General features: G+C 37.3%; 1 protein-coding gene across 18 annotated transcripts in view; it reads right to left on the minus strand.

Moving 5' to 3' along the window:
- The window catches only part of CDH7 (cadherin 7), a 154,128-nt gene that overhangs the window by 10,719 nt on the left and 129,443 nt on the right, over positions 1-13,966 (minus strand). For 17 of the 18 annotated variants that reach the window (XM_086372234.1, XM_086372225.1, XM_086372237.1 and 14 more), the window contains 2 exons: positions 13,573-13,690; positions 10,284-10,535 (listed from right to left, as the gene is read on the minus strand). In XM_086372234.1, the coding sequence (XP_086228360.1) occupies positions 10,284-10,535; positions 13,573-13,690 (370 nt within the window). Of the gene's footprint in view, positions 1-8,260; positions 8,532-10,283; positions 10,536-13,572; positions 13,691-13,966 lie in introns of those variants that run through there. The other variant, XM_086372236.1, reaches the window with a different exon arrangement.

The following is a 13,966-nucleotide window of genomic DNA, read 5'->3' on the forward strand; positions in this document are numbered from 1 at the left end:
AAGTAGAAGGCATATCAAGCTTATGGCAAGACCTATGCCTAACAATGAAATGGGAGAGAAAAAAAACAGTAAAGTAAGATGATGGTCTGAATGCAGAATATCAGCTGACCTTCCCAGTAATTCTCTGGAATAAGTCTTTTCCCACTAGCAGATTGTCTCAGACACGAAATAATCTCTCTGTGGTCAACATGATAATCTGGGTTGAGTAGTACTCCCATCTATCTTCAAAGCCTTTGCACTTTCTCTCATGCTGTGAGCTTAGAACTTCATAGAAGTTCTAATAGAGATAAAAGCTGAGAACTCAGGTAAAAGTTGCTAGAACCCAGAAAGACACATCAGGAAATTTAGATTTATATACTTTAGTTTCTGAAACTTTTTTATATCGTCTGCTAGAAACAAAAATAATTGCAGCAGAAAGTTTAACCAACAAAGACTTCTCATTAAGAAGTCAAACCAAGTTAAGACACAGAAAGCAAAGGTGAGTATCCAAAGAATTGTGATGGGTGGACTGTTGGAAGCAGTTGAAAATGAGAAATACGCCACACAAAGTGGGGCGCTGGGATGAAGCAAATGTTCAACTGAGCACAGAAGGATGGAAGGAGTGACGGCATAAGAGTAATGAGGGTATGAAGAAGGGTAGAATTAGACGTAAGAATTAGATGTTATTTTCATTTAAGTCAGTATCTTAGAAGACAAAATATTTCAAAATTCTAAATTCTCTTTCTTTCATATAAGTACAATGGATCTTGTCATATATTATCTACATCTTACAATTATTTATTATGCTCTGTTGTAAATGTATTTTCAAACTTGCCTTCTGACCTTCAATTACAGTGTTTAGGAAAAGTGAAACCTGAGAACCCATGGGTGCCTCAGCCCATGGGGACAATACCCATTTAGGATATTAATATCTTATGAAGTTTGTTTTATTTCCCAGTCTTGCCTGGAGCTGAGAATAAATGGGAAGTCTTTTAGAAGGTTAGACAGTTTAACATTTCAATGACTTGGGAGAATATTAATTTCTAACTACTTGAGCATGTATAAAAAATAAATTTTAACCTTTACGGAGAAGAAGTACTAACTGCTCTTCAGTGGCTATGGAGATAATCCCTGTATTAAAAGGAATATTTTCTGCCTAAGTAAGCACAAGATTATATATTTTAAAACGCTTTATCACATGTCTTTCTGTCATATGAACTATACGTCTGAGTGGAGACAAAAGAAAAGATTTAGGCCTAGTTGGAGCCTAGACATGCACATGTATTGTGCTTGTTCATGAATTTATACTCCACTTCACAAATATGAGTTAACCATTTAGTACATGACTTTGACATAGTTATACAATGTTGCGCATACAAGTAAACATACATTTCCTCATGGAACTTAGAATTAAAGTAAAGTGAAAGTGAAGTCACTCAGTCATGTTCGACTCTTTGCGACCACATGGACTGTAGCCCACCAGGCTCCTCCGTCCATGGGATTTTCCAGGCAAGAATACTGGAGTGGGGTGCCATTTCCTTCTCCAAGGGATCTTCCTGACCCAGGGATAGAACCCTGGTCTCCTGCATTGTAGGCAGATGCTTTACCATCTGCTCCACCAGGGAAGTCCTTAGAATTAAATGGGTGGACAAATATTCATCAAATAAAGACAACTGTATGTAAAAGAAAAACAGTGATAATTATTCCAAAAGAGGAAAATATGATCTTACAAGGATATATTAGAGCTTCCTCGTGGCTCAGTTGGGAGAGAATCTGCCTGGTAATGCAGGAGACCCAGGTTCGATCCCTACGTCGGGAAGATTCCCTGGAAAAGGAAATGGCTACCCATTCCAGTATTCTTGCCTGGGAAATCCCATGTACAGAGGAGCCTGGCAGGCTACCATTCACAGGGTTGCAGCAGTTAGACACAACTTAGTGATTCCACCACCACCACCAAGGATATATTAACCTATTAGGGGAAACAGATCAGAAGCAGAAGAAGTAACAGGATAACTGAAGCCTGAGGGTTAAGAGGTGAGATGAAAGAGTATTCTGGGCACAGTCAACCAGCGAACAAAAGTGTGAGACCAACATGGGGGAAGAGTAAAGACAGACATGGGAGGGAAGCCAGGAGACATAGGCACTAGCAAGGGTTAAGGAGAGCATGGTACGATCAGATTTGTTTTTAGAAGAAAAGTCATTCTGATTAGACTAAGGAGGCAGGGAAGAGTAGATGTGAGAAAGGAAGTTGGAACACTCTTAGAGCAGAAAATGTGTAATGTTGACCTACATTTCTGATTGTAGAATTCAGTTTCCTAACATTCGATTTCAACATTTTCCGAGTATCCCAGTGTGTAGGAAATAGTGCTGGGTACTGGCCAAATATAGCAAGAGTGATTCCCACATCCCAGCAGCTCCCTGTGGAGGCTATATATACACATATAAATATAGTACAAATCGTCATGCGACTCGCTGTAAGAAAATACAGGCATGCATGGGTGCCAAGAAGCAGGCAGACCGGGAGAGTACCAGTCTCTAAAGATGTAGAAAAATTTAGAAGTTCACACTGTAAGTTAGTAAACTCTTTTTCTAATTTTTTTTTTTTTTTGTATTGGGGTGTAGCTGATTAACAATGCTGTGATAGTTCAGATGAATAGAGAAGGGACTCAGCCATACATATACACGTATTCATTCTCCCCCAAGCCCTTTTCCCATCCAGGCTGCCACAGAACATTGAGCAGAGTTCCTTGTGCTATACAGTAGGTCCTTGTTGGTGATCCTTTTTAAATACGGCAGCGTGCACATGTCCATCCCAAACTCCCTAACTCTCCCTTCAGTGAACTCTTTTTCCAACCTTCACTGTGGTGTGTGTCAGATACACATCTAGACATTTAACCTGGAACATGGTTTTTATTGAATCACCTTGGCAGTATTTTGGTCCTACTTTTCTAACCCACTTCCCACAGGCTAACAACAGAATTATTTGCCCAGAACTTGATAGAATTCTGCAGATGTAATCTGATGACCACAAAATAGTACTAAGTTCTAAATAAGGCTACTTCTACTAAAGAACAACTTTTTCCATTCACGTATTAACATATTAAACATTCAGTCTGGGGCTCATTTTAAACCACAGTCATGTAAATTACCTTCCAGTCGGTTTTCCCCATGCTTAAAAATCTGTAAAGGATTTTTAAGGTGCATATGTAAACCAGTTAACTATCACTTTCTTAAGTGTACCCCATTGTTTATAGACTGCTTCCAAAAAGTAAATGTCTGAGTATCACTTAATTCAACAATAATTTTTACAGAGCACAGATTTTCTAAAGCTATAAGCCCTAGAAGGGCAGTGATGCTGTTCCACACAGATATACCTAAAGCAAAAGAACAATACTCGACAGTATGATTTCAATAAATGTTTGTTAAATTGACAAACAGGTAAGATACTATGGTGATATGCAGATAGCTCTTGCCATTAAGTTCAATAACTTTAAGAAAAAGCAATTATTATATAATGCAATAGTTACAGAGCATTATAACATATGCTAAGAATATATGGATGGAAACGTTTAGCCAGGATGCTCAGAGAATGCCTCACAGAAGAGATGACAGTAAGGTAAGAGGTGATGGATGAACCAGCCTTCACCAAGAAATATTATTTGTTCTATGGTCTTTATAAACATTCAGAATGTATTAATCATAAAAGGCTGTCTGAATCTTCACTACTCAATGCGGCAGCCACGGATGGTGAATGAGTACTTGAAATGCGGCTATCACTATTTCAGATTGCTCTAAGTGTAAAATGTACATGTGATGTTAAAGACAGTTTTTAAGTAAAACATAATAATAACTGATTACATGTTAAGATTACAATACATACTGCTTTAATATATTGTTAGCATTTATTTCACTTTAAAAACTATTTTTTCTAATGAGGTTCCCTTGAAAAGTTAAAATCACACATGTGATTCACATGTGTTTCTTCTGGACAGTCGATTTAAACAAAAGATTTGAAAATACCAGAAAAATCGTAATTGCATATGGTCTTATGGTTATAGTAGGGGATTTAATTACCAAATGACATATTGAATAGTGAAATAGCTATCATACTACAATAATTACTCTATTAGGTATAAGTGAAAAACAACCTAAATGAAAAATTGTTATTAGCATAATCAGAATACAAGTTCAGTAATTAATTATAAATAATTATTCACATCAATGGGCAAGTAGAACTTAGCTTTTTAATAACTTCTACCTCCCCCTACTTCAAGTTTCCTTCTCTCCAAAATGGAGATAATATTGAAAGAAAGTATTTCACAGTAACTTTATGAAGATTAAGTGAATTTATATTTGCATCATGCTTAAACAGTGCTACACAAAATAAGCACTATCTGATTTGGTTTAAAATGTCATTTTTTCTGAATTTCTACAATAAATTGTTACACACTCCAGTTCCTATTTCTTTGGTCTTGCTAAAATTTGAATCCTATAACTGATGCACAGAATGAAACATACACTTTACCATTCACACACATATGATTTTGATAACCCTAGTTAATTTAGTTGATGTGTTTGATTAGCTACTCTCTTCCATTTAGTGGAATAACAGATACTGGGCCTATTCATGAAGAGCATAAAATGTAAAACAAATATAGTAACATAAGTAGAATGCAATAAGTACTATTCACCAGTTTACCCCAAAATATTTTTTCTTCTGGGTGCCCTATGCTAGGCTTTGAGAACATAATGGTTTTACAAAAGAGAGATTAAGATCATTACTTTCAAGGTTTTTTTTTAAATTTGAGCACGATAAACATTTACCAACTATGATACCCACTACAAAGGAAACACACTGGTTTTGTAATAAAGAACTGTGGGCATGAGGAGCACCTAATTTAATCAGGACATTCCCTCTTTCAAAGTAATACTGAACTGGGGCACTAAGAATAGTAAGAATCCAACAGTTAGAGGAAGCTGGAAGAAGGTCTCAGGAACAGGGTGGCACATTTGAACTTCATGGAAAGAAAGGCCATGTGGTTCTTCCTACTGGGTGAGTGAGGGATCAGTCTAATGTCATCGAGACATGAGCAGGTGTCAGAAGGTGCCTTGCTTTGTGGGCTGTGAGGAACATCTGGATTTTATGTAAGTATATTTAATGCTTCTGAGATGTTTCAAGCAATGAAATAATTTGTTTTAAAAAGTGAAATGACAGGAAAAATACAGGGCTACTAGTGAAGTCAGGCTGTGATCACAGAGAGATGTCATTGGAAATGACACCTAAGAAAAGACGGAAAGGATGAGAGAAATCAGCTTACCACTTTGTCTGGATCTACGTGCTGTGTAATCAGATATATGCAGATTCCCAGAAGAGAGGGCCCATGTTTGGATTTGCACTTATGAACCCACACTTCCCAGGTAGCTCAGTGGGAAAGAATTCGCCTGCCAATACAGGAGACACGGGTTCGATCCCTGGGTCAGGAAGATCGCCTGGAGGAGGAAATGGCAACCCACTCCAGTATTCTTGCCTGGAGAATCCCATGGACAGAGGAGTCTGGTGGGCTACAGTCCATGGGATCATAAAGTTGGACACGACTGAGCTTGCACGCATACACACAGCCTAGGCAAAGTCACCTATTACTTATACTCACAAAGAATAAAGAGCTGTAATTAACAAAATCCAAGTGTATGATTCAGATAGATATCAAATATAGCATTTTTAACTGAAATTTAAACTGCATTTTAGCAAAGCTTCTTTGAAATCTCTACTGCAATATTTTTTTTTTTTCCTCTTTAGGCTGGATCTCAAATAAAGGCCTAAAACTGTAGAATATTTTGAAATGGGAATATTCAGGTCCAACAGAAATACAAATTAGGGATAATGACAAAAATCAAATGTTCTTTTCTACTACTGAGTACACCCAAACACCCATGGATTCATTTGATATCATGTATGATATATGCCTTGTCTATGTCAGATCACGATTTTCTGAGATGCTACATATATACAATGATGAAATACTGCTCAGTCATTGCCTCCAAAAGCAGGGGTCCACCAGACGAGATAGATGAGTAGACAATCTGGTTTGCATTCATCAGCCAGGAAAGATGCTCTAAGATTGTTTTGCTGCCTTAGGAACAGCACCCCACTTGGACTCAAAGCAGGTTAAGTGCTGAATACAAAAAGGAGCTCCTGCTTGTTGGATTCTGGGGAGAGGTATTCCAAGCAAGAGAACAAAGCTTTTAAGAAGACGTAAAAAACAAAAGAGGATGAGTCTGACAAAGTGCTGCTCTGCAATCTGACTAAAGTACACTGTGAGTGATGAGAGAGAGGTTCACCTGAGAGGGAGCAGTCAGGTCATAGAAAGAAGGTGATTCTAGTCTGTAGGCAATGAGGAGCCACAGAAATTTTAAGCTGGGTGTGTTGCAATCACATCTGCTTTTAAAAAGCTTACTCTGTGTTTCCATTAGGTTGGAGCTGATAGAGACTAAGGGAGCTGCCATTAATTCGGGGGGTGGGCGGGGGGAGATGGACCCTGGCCAAAATCAGGTAGAGTATTAAGGGAGCGAAAGACACAGATTCAAGAATCAAAGTGAAATTAACAGCACTTAGGGGCTGACTGGCTACAGAGGATGGGACAGAAGAGTGCAGGCTGACCAATTCCACTCAAAAAACACACGAGGAGGGACCAAATCAAGAGAAGAGGCAGGGACACAGGAAGACTGTTCAGTGTATGATAATTTCAGACTTCTCGTGTCAGCAGTCTGGCAGAACAATGTTCTAGTTCTGTTTAAGATCCAAGCCAGAGATTTGCAAATCATCTGCATATATGAGATACTGCCTTCCAGGCCTCACGACAGGAAGAAGTCTAATCGCAACTGAAATTGATCTTACCATTCCCTAAAACGAGTATCACAAAGTTCCTCTCCATTAACTATGTGAGTTAGAATGATTTCATTTAAGGCTCATGTGAGACAGAAAAACTGACCTAAGTACAATATCTGCCTAAAGACAGCTAGTGTATTTTGGTTGCCATGAAGAATAAGCTCACATTTAACATACTCCCAAGCTTAAGAGAACACATTTAGGGTTGTCTAAGTGGAGGACACTTTAAATTAGACAGAGTTCACCAAAGCCCTAAAGCCACTAGGCGAAACAATCTAAGATAGACCTGCCATATATACAGATCAACAGGTGGTTCCCAGAGGCATGCAAGTTTTCAAACTAGAAAACACTTATGGAAAAATATCTTATAAAGGATATCCCCAAGGAAGTCTGGGCTGTGTTTAGGTCTTGGCTCTGACACCTTATAATGTTGTGTATGTCTCCTCTAATATACATATAATTTTCTCATGCAAAATGTAGGCATGGTGGTGGCTTAGTTGCTCAGTTGTGTCCAATTCTTGCGACCCCATGGACTGTAGCCTGCCAGGCTCCTCTGTCCAGGGGATTCTCCAGGCAAGAATACTGGAGTGGGTTGCCATTCCCTTCTTCAGGGATCTTCCTCACCCAGGAATCAAACCTGGGTCTCCTGCATTGCAGGCAGATGCTTTACTGACTGAGCTACGAGTGAGCGCTAACGTCTAGCACTTAGTACCATCTCATTCAATGTGATTCTTTTTTTAGTATGTTTGCACTTGTTTGAAAGAGGAACACAGCTGCTGCTCTAAGTAGGCCACTGGAATCTGCCTGTTATTATCACTAGGTCTGCTATGTTGTTTTGTTTTATCTTTACAGATCACAATGCAGATTCATCTTTTACATATAGTCCTCACTTTTTTCTTTGCAATTTAATATTTTTACTTAAGTACTACTATCATTTATAAAGCCAGGAAAATATTTTATTATTGTACTAAATCATGAGTGGTCTCCACAGTTAAGAGCAGAGGAAAATACTGTTAAGGTCTTTTCAAGGAAGAAAAGTGAAAAGAAGCATGAAACCTAAACATCCAGCTGCCAAACCTGGACACACTGGAAGAGCACTAATTTCATGAGGTGGACAGTGATTTCCACAAATGCCTTCTAAAAACTAAAGGTGGGCCAGTCTAACTAATCTCCGTTGTGTCTGAGGAACCGAGAGCTAGAAGGGATGTTATAGAACTTGAGGTTCTTGGACCTAAAGATCCAAATAGGGAAAAAACAAAAATTAATATAAATGCATATAACTTAATATAAATATAAGCAACTAACAAGGGATTTAATCTCCAAACAGCTCAATCAAAAAAATGGGCAGATATAAATAGACATTTCTCCAAAGAAGACATACAGATGGCCAAGAGGCATGTGAAAGTAAGTCAGACAAATATCAAGTAATAGCACTTACATGTGGAATCTAATTTTAAAGTGATGCAAATGAACTTATTTATAAAACAGACTCTCAGATCTCAAAATCAAACTTATGATTACCAAAGGGGAAACACAGGGATAAGGGATAAAATAGGGGATTGGGATTAATATATACACACTATAAAAGAGAGAACCAACAAGGACCTACTGTACAGCACAGGGAATTCCGCTCAGTATTCTGTAATAAGCTATATGGGAAAAGAATCTGAAAAAGAATGGACATAGATCGATGTAAAAACTGATTCGCTTTGTTATACACCTGAAGCAACATCGTAAGTCAAAAAAACAGTACTCCAATAAAATTAAAAAAACACACATGAAGGAAAATATTTATCTTCTAGGTTATCCAGCTACTATAAAATAAACATACAAATTACCTTTTATTAACATGTTTTGAAATCTGGTAAAGAAATAATAAGCAGTTTGCAATGGTCCAATCTTTTTCAAAACTGACTCTAGTCCTTTACATTATATTCAGAATTTAATTGGGAGTTACTTGCCATTTCTAATGAATTTCTAAGTTTTGGCCATCTATATGAAGCTATAGGAAAAAAATAGCTAGTGCTCATCTAGATTTGGTTAGCTGAAGGTAATAACTTCCATTTTCATGAGATTATTTCCACAGTGTATTAGTAAGTAGGTCTTACCTTGGTTAATAGGTTGAGAACTTGCTTTATCAATAATACTTAAAATTTACTGAATGCTCACTAGATGGTTGGCATGTGAATTATCATTTAATATCCACAACAGCCTTATGAGTTTAGCTATATTATTTTCTCCTTTGAGATTAAGAAGCTAGCCTTAGAAGAACTAATTCTCCCCCTGGTGAAGAGCTCGTATATGTTCAATCAACCAGTTGAGTCACTCAGTTCTGTCTGACTCTTTGCAACCCCATGGAATGCAGCACGCCAGGCTTCCCTGTCTATCACCAACTCCCAGAGCTTGCTCAAACTCATAGTATATGTTGGAGGCAGGCATAAAAGCTAGGTTTTACCTAACTTCATAAATCTTGCTTTTAAATATTATACAATTATGATTCTCATTGCTAAATTCTGCTTTTACAAAACTATAAATGAATTTACAAATTATATTAAACCCCAAGAAAACACAAGAGTACAGGCTCAGATGCAATATTAAATGCTTACTGTCCTTGCTGTAGGTAACTATACTTTGCCTTCACAGAATGTAAAAGAATAAATCCATTACCCAATGCCCATGTTGGACACCTTCCAATTTTTAAAAGGATGCTGCATAATCTCTTATAAAACTGCAATTCTAATATGAGTTATAAATCAAGCTTAACCACATAATAAAGTAATCATGGAAAAGTACAATTACATATGTAAATTCTTCTTGGGAAATTTTGCATTGCTGAAATTGCAATCTTTTAAGCTTTACAAATAATAAAATGTAGTTTAAATCTTTTCTGAAAAGAGGCAGGATGTAAAGTCATCATTTCTTTTTTTTATGCCCTCATATTCATTGGTCTTTTAAAAAAAATTATGACGTATTTCAAACACACAGGTAAGAATAAAGACTAACATAAAGAATGTTCATGTCTTAAGGAGTTAAGTATTAGATTCCACTGAAGGCCATGATTTCTAAAATAAGCATATTGTCAAAATAACATAGAAAAGATTCTCTCTAGTCTAATAGAGACTCCTGAACTCTAAAACAAATAGGCTGGAGCATATGGCAAATGTTTTTTAAAATCTTAAAAAAAAAAAAAAAAAACCATTTTAAACAGAAGCCATTTATCTTCACTGGTGTTTACAAAATAAAAATTGACAATTTCAGTTTTAAACATATCACTGGGAAGTGTGGCCAATGGTCATTCCTCTGTGAGCCAAACACCATGGGTTAGAATATCTGCGTGTATCCTCAGAATGTATGAAAAGTTCTGACCACTGGCAGTTGTGACTGCTCTTACAGAAAAAGCATCGCAAATGGTACCTACCCAATAAGGTCAAGACACAGGCCAGAATCGCGATCAGCGCTCCGGTGCTGAGGCCAGCAGGGAGGACGTAGGCCTCAGCGTTGCAGGTCTGGGCGACCCCATCTGCGTCACAGTCACAGACGCGGATGGTGAGGGTGTTGGTGCTGCTGAGTGAAGGCGATCCGCTGTCCACGATGAAGATTGGCAGGTAATAGACAGACTGCTCCTGTCTCCGGAAACCATTTCTCCTGGTGAGAATTGAGGCTGTGTTGTCTAGGGTGAAGAGAGCAAAAGTATAGAATACAAGATTTCTGATGGACCCTGTCCTACCAAATTTCATCTGACTTAAAGTCACTCTCTTTAGCTTCTTTTGAGCCATATTTCCAAATACTGGTTCATTTGGATATATTTTTTAAAACTTACAACGTGCTACATGGTTAAGACCAGAGAAACAGTTATAAAGTAAAACTGAACAGAAAACTGTTTATACATCATTTATCATATTAAAAGTGTATACTAGATATAATTTTTACAATCTTAAATTTCAAACCATATGCTTATAGAAAGGATAATAATGATTAACAGGTTAAATACTTTTTGCAATGTCATTGAAGAAATAGGTGAAATTTTCAATCCACCCTTTGACAATTTCTAAGCCCAATACAGAAACACTTATTTTAATTACACTTTAAATAACACTCTTATTTTAATTAAAAAGAGTATGCAAAGATATTCAAAACAGAAATTGTTATATAATTTTTAAAAATCTATACGGTCCATAGCATTACCAAAACATCATGTATATAACATTTTATCAGTCATAAATTAGGCCATTTGAAATTAATTTATATTCAGTATTTTATTTCATCTAAACAATTAGTTACTGTGAAACTTTTAACAGTGGTAAGTCTGAATGACATAGCTGTATGATATAATTTTAATTTCTATATCAGAAACAGACTTTAAGTTACCTTACCTTAATTAATAAAGGAATTTCTGTGGTTTTAAAATTTATAGCAATTAATTAAAATACAATGGAAAAGAGGGAACGCCAGGACCAGAGTTTTATCTACTGTGCTTTAATATACAGTGTTATCAAAGAATTAACAATACTCTAATCAAAGAGCCAGCTGACATCTACTATCTCTAACAGCCCAGAAGAGCATACACTCATGAGACTGGAATTACAAATGTAGCAGGAAGAAAAGTGTTTGGTGTTCAGCTGGTAGGTTTCTATAAAAACAAATCTTTTATTTTAAAATGTATGAATTCAAGAGCGTTCATTTAAAAACACATGGAGTTGAAGGATATTATGTTGAGCATGTTTCTGTAACTTAACACACACACACCTCTAGTCTGCCTCCCAACTGATCAGATGTTATACATATTTATGATTTGATACACAAAGGTTTTTCAAAGTTGTAGATTTGTAATCTAACATGCCTGGCATCAAATAACACACACACACAACAAATTGGGGAGTACATGCTAAAATGTCCAATATCTGATATGTGATTTTTAAATTTATAGTAATGTTCCTATGATTGGGAAAGAGATCATAAAGTTCACCGTGTTCTCTATGTACCCTCTAAAACGCAAGCCAACATATGAACTGCTCTTCCTTCTTCCTGGTCCTTATGTTTTCCTCCAGGATTCCCATAAGCAAGGGCTTGACTTGGGAAAACCTTTTAATTGTGTGGCTGGATGAATTCCTGGAAAATCCAACCCTTTTCGTTCTGTGCTGGTCCACAATCATGGTGGTACTGGCTGATGACATGTGGGGGAAATATTTAAGGCCCTCTGAGGCCTAAACTCCCCTCTGTGCAAGTGCTGAGAATGGCCTTTTCCAACTATGATGAAGGCAGAGAGTCTGGGATTACCCACACAGAGAATGTGCTTCCTTTTATGTTGCTAACGGGAAAAGGCAGTATCCTCATTAAGCAGAGAGCAGCATCAGAAAAAATATTTTCAAGAATTTTTGAGGTCAAAGCTGAATTTTCTCCAGTAAAACAGTTGGTGGCTTCAGATAAAAGCACTTGCAACGTCCATTGTCTGAAAGCAAGTCTTTTTACTAAGTCAGATTGGACTAACACATTCTACGTTTGGTTTTTCTGAAACTTGATTCACATATTAAAACTGAAAAATTACATTTTCTGTATTGTTGGGATATATACTCCTCTCTGGTGGCTCAGACAGGAAAGAATCTGCCTGTAATGTGAGAGACCTGGGTTCAATCCCTGGGTTGGGAATATCCCCTGGAGAAGGAAATGGCAATCCACTCCAGTATTCTTGCCTGGAGAGTCCCATGAAGAAAGAAGTCTAGCAGGCTATAATCCACGTGGTTGCAAAGAGTTGGACACAACTGAGCAACTAACACTTTGAACTTTTGATATCTCCTCTCTCTGTTTACACACACACACACACACACACATCAAAGTTAGATAATAAATAGCAAGTTCTCATACTTCCTTGAAAAGTTTTTATGATTGTCTATATACTATCTATTGGAGAAGGAAATAGCAACCCAGTCCAGTATTCTTGCCTGGAAAATTACATGGACAGAGGAGCCTGGCAGGCTATAGTCCATGGGATCACATAAGAATCAAACACAACTTAGTGACTAAATACACTATCTATATGGCTATAAGTGTGTGTGTTTATATAATTGAGCAAAACCAGAAACTAGCTACCGATGTTTGAAAACTATTTCTATAATGACCTTTATAAAACTGCTTTTCTTTGAAGCAGAGAAATGGGATTTGGAATGACAGGGAATTCGTTATTCCTTTTAAATTCTGTATTTCTTTGCATTAAGAGTATATTGTTTCCATGGATTACTTTTATGCTAAAAATGAAACAGTAACTGATGTTGACACTGAAAATACTATGTCAAAGGTGATTTAGGTTGAAATGTGTTAAGTCCAATTACTTTTCTAATGTCTCAAGTTATGCCTAGGTAATATAATCCTTACTAAGGCATTTAGCTGACCCTCAACTGATTAGATACTCTGGATAAAGAGCTTTGTATACAAAAAGGAAGCAAATAGCCAGAAATAAAAGACAGAGATGAATCCATCTTCTCCCCTCTTTGGATTTAGGCCTAAAATGATTTAAGTAGCAGTTTCTTCTTCATGACAGAAAATCCATAGATAAAAATTACTTGAGGGGCTCATTTCCCTTTAATTAATGTCCTTGCTGTTATGAAAAAGAAAAAAAAAAATCCCCATCAGCATTCCTGAGTGAGAAAAAGCCCTCTTGTTCAGAAAGCTCCTACCTGTTGCTTCCTCTGGTGACAACAGTTAAACCTTACCTTTGTTGTCTTTCAGTGAAAAGTTGTGGTTGTTCGTTGCATCCGTTGTTAAGCTGAAATAAAACTGGTGGCCGTTGGCTGGCTCGTCTTTATCGACAGCACTGACTTTCTGGATAACCTAGGAATAGACAGTGTAAAGCATGACAGCATGCTGTGCGCTCTGTGTTCTAAGCAGAGAACAGAGCAGCTTAACACTGGTGATAAATACCATCCTGCGCAGTGAGCTGGGGAAGGGTCAGGAGTACTGAAATGAGGACTTCCCTGGTGGCTAAGATGGTAAAGAATCTGCCCACAATGTGGGAGACCTGGGTTTAGGGAAGATCCCCTGCAGAAGGAAATGGCAACCCACTCCAGTATTCTCACCTGGAAAACCCCATGAACAGAGAAGTCTGAT

Source organism: Bos grunniens, chromosome 24 (assembly GCF_055505025.1).
Source record: "Bos grunniens cultivar Pamir isolate PY7600 chromosome 24, Bosgru_T2T1.0, whole genome shotgun sequence".
Lineage (NCBI taxonomy): Eukaryota > Metazoa > Chordata > Mammalia > Artiodactyla > Bovidae > Bos > Bos grunniens.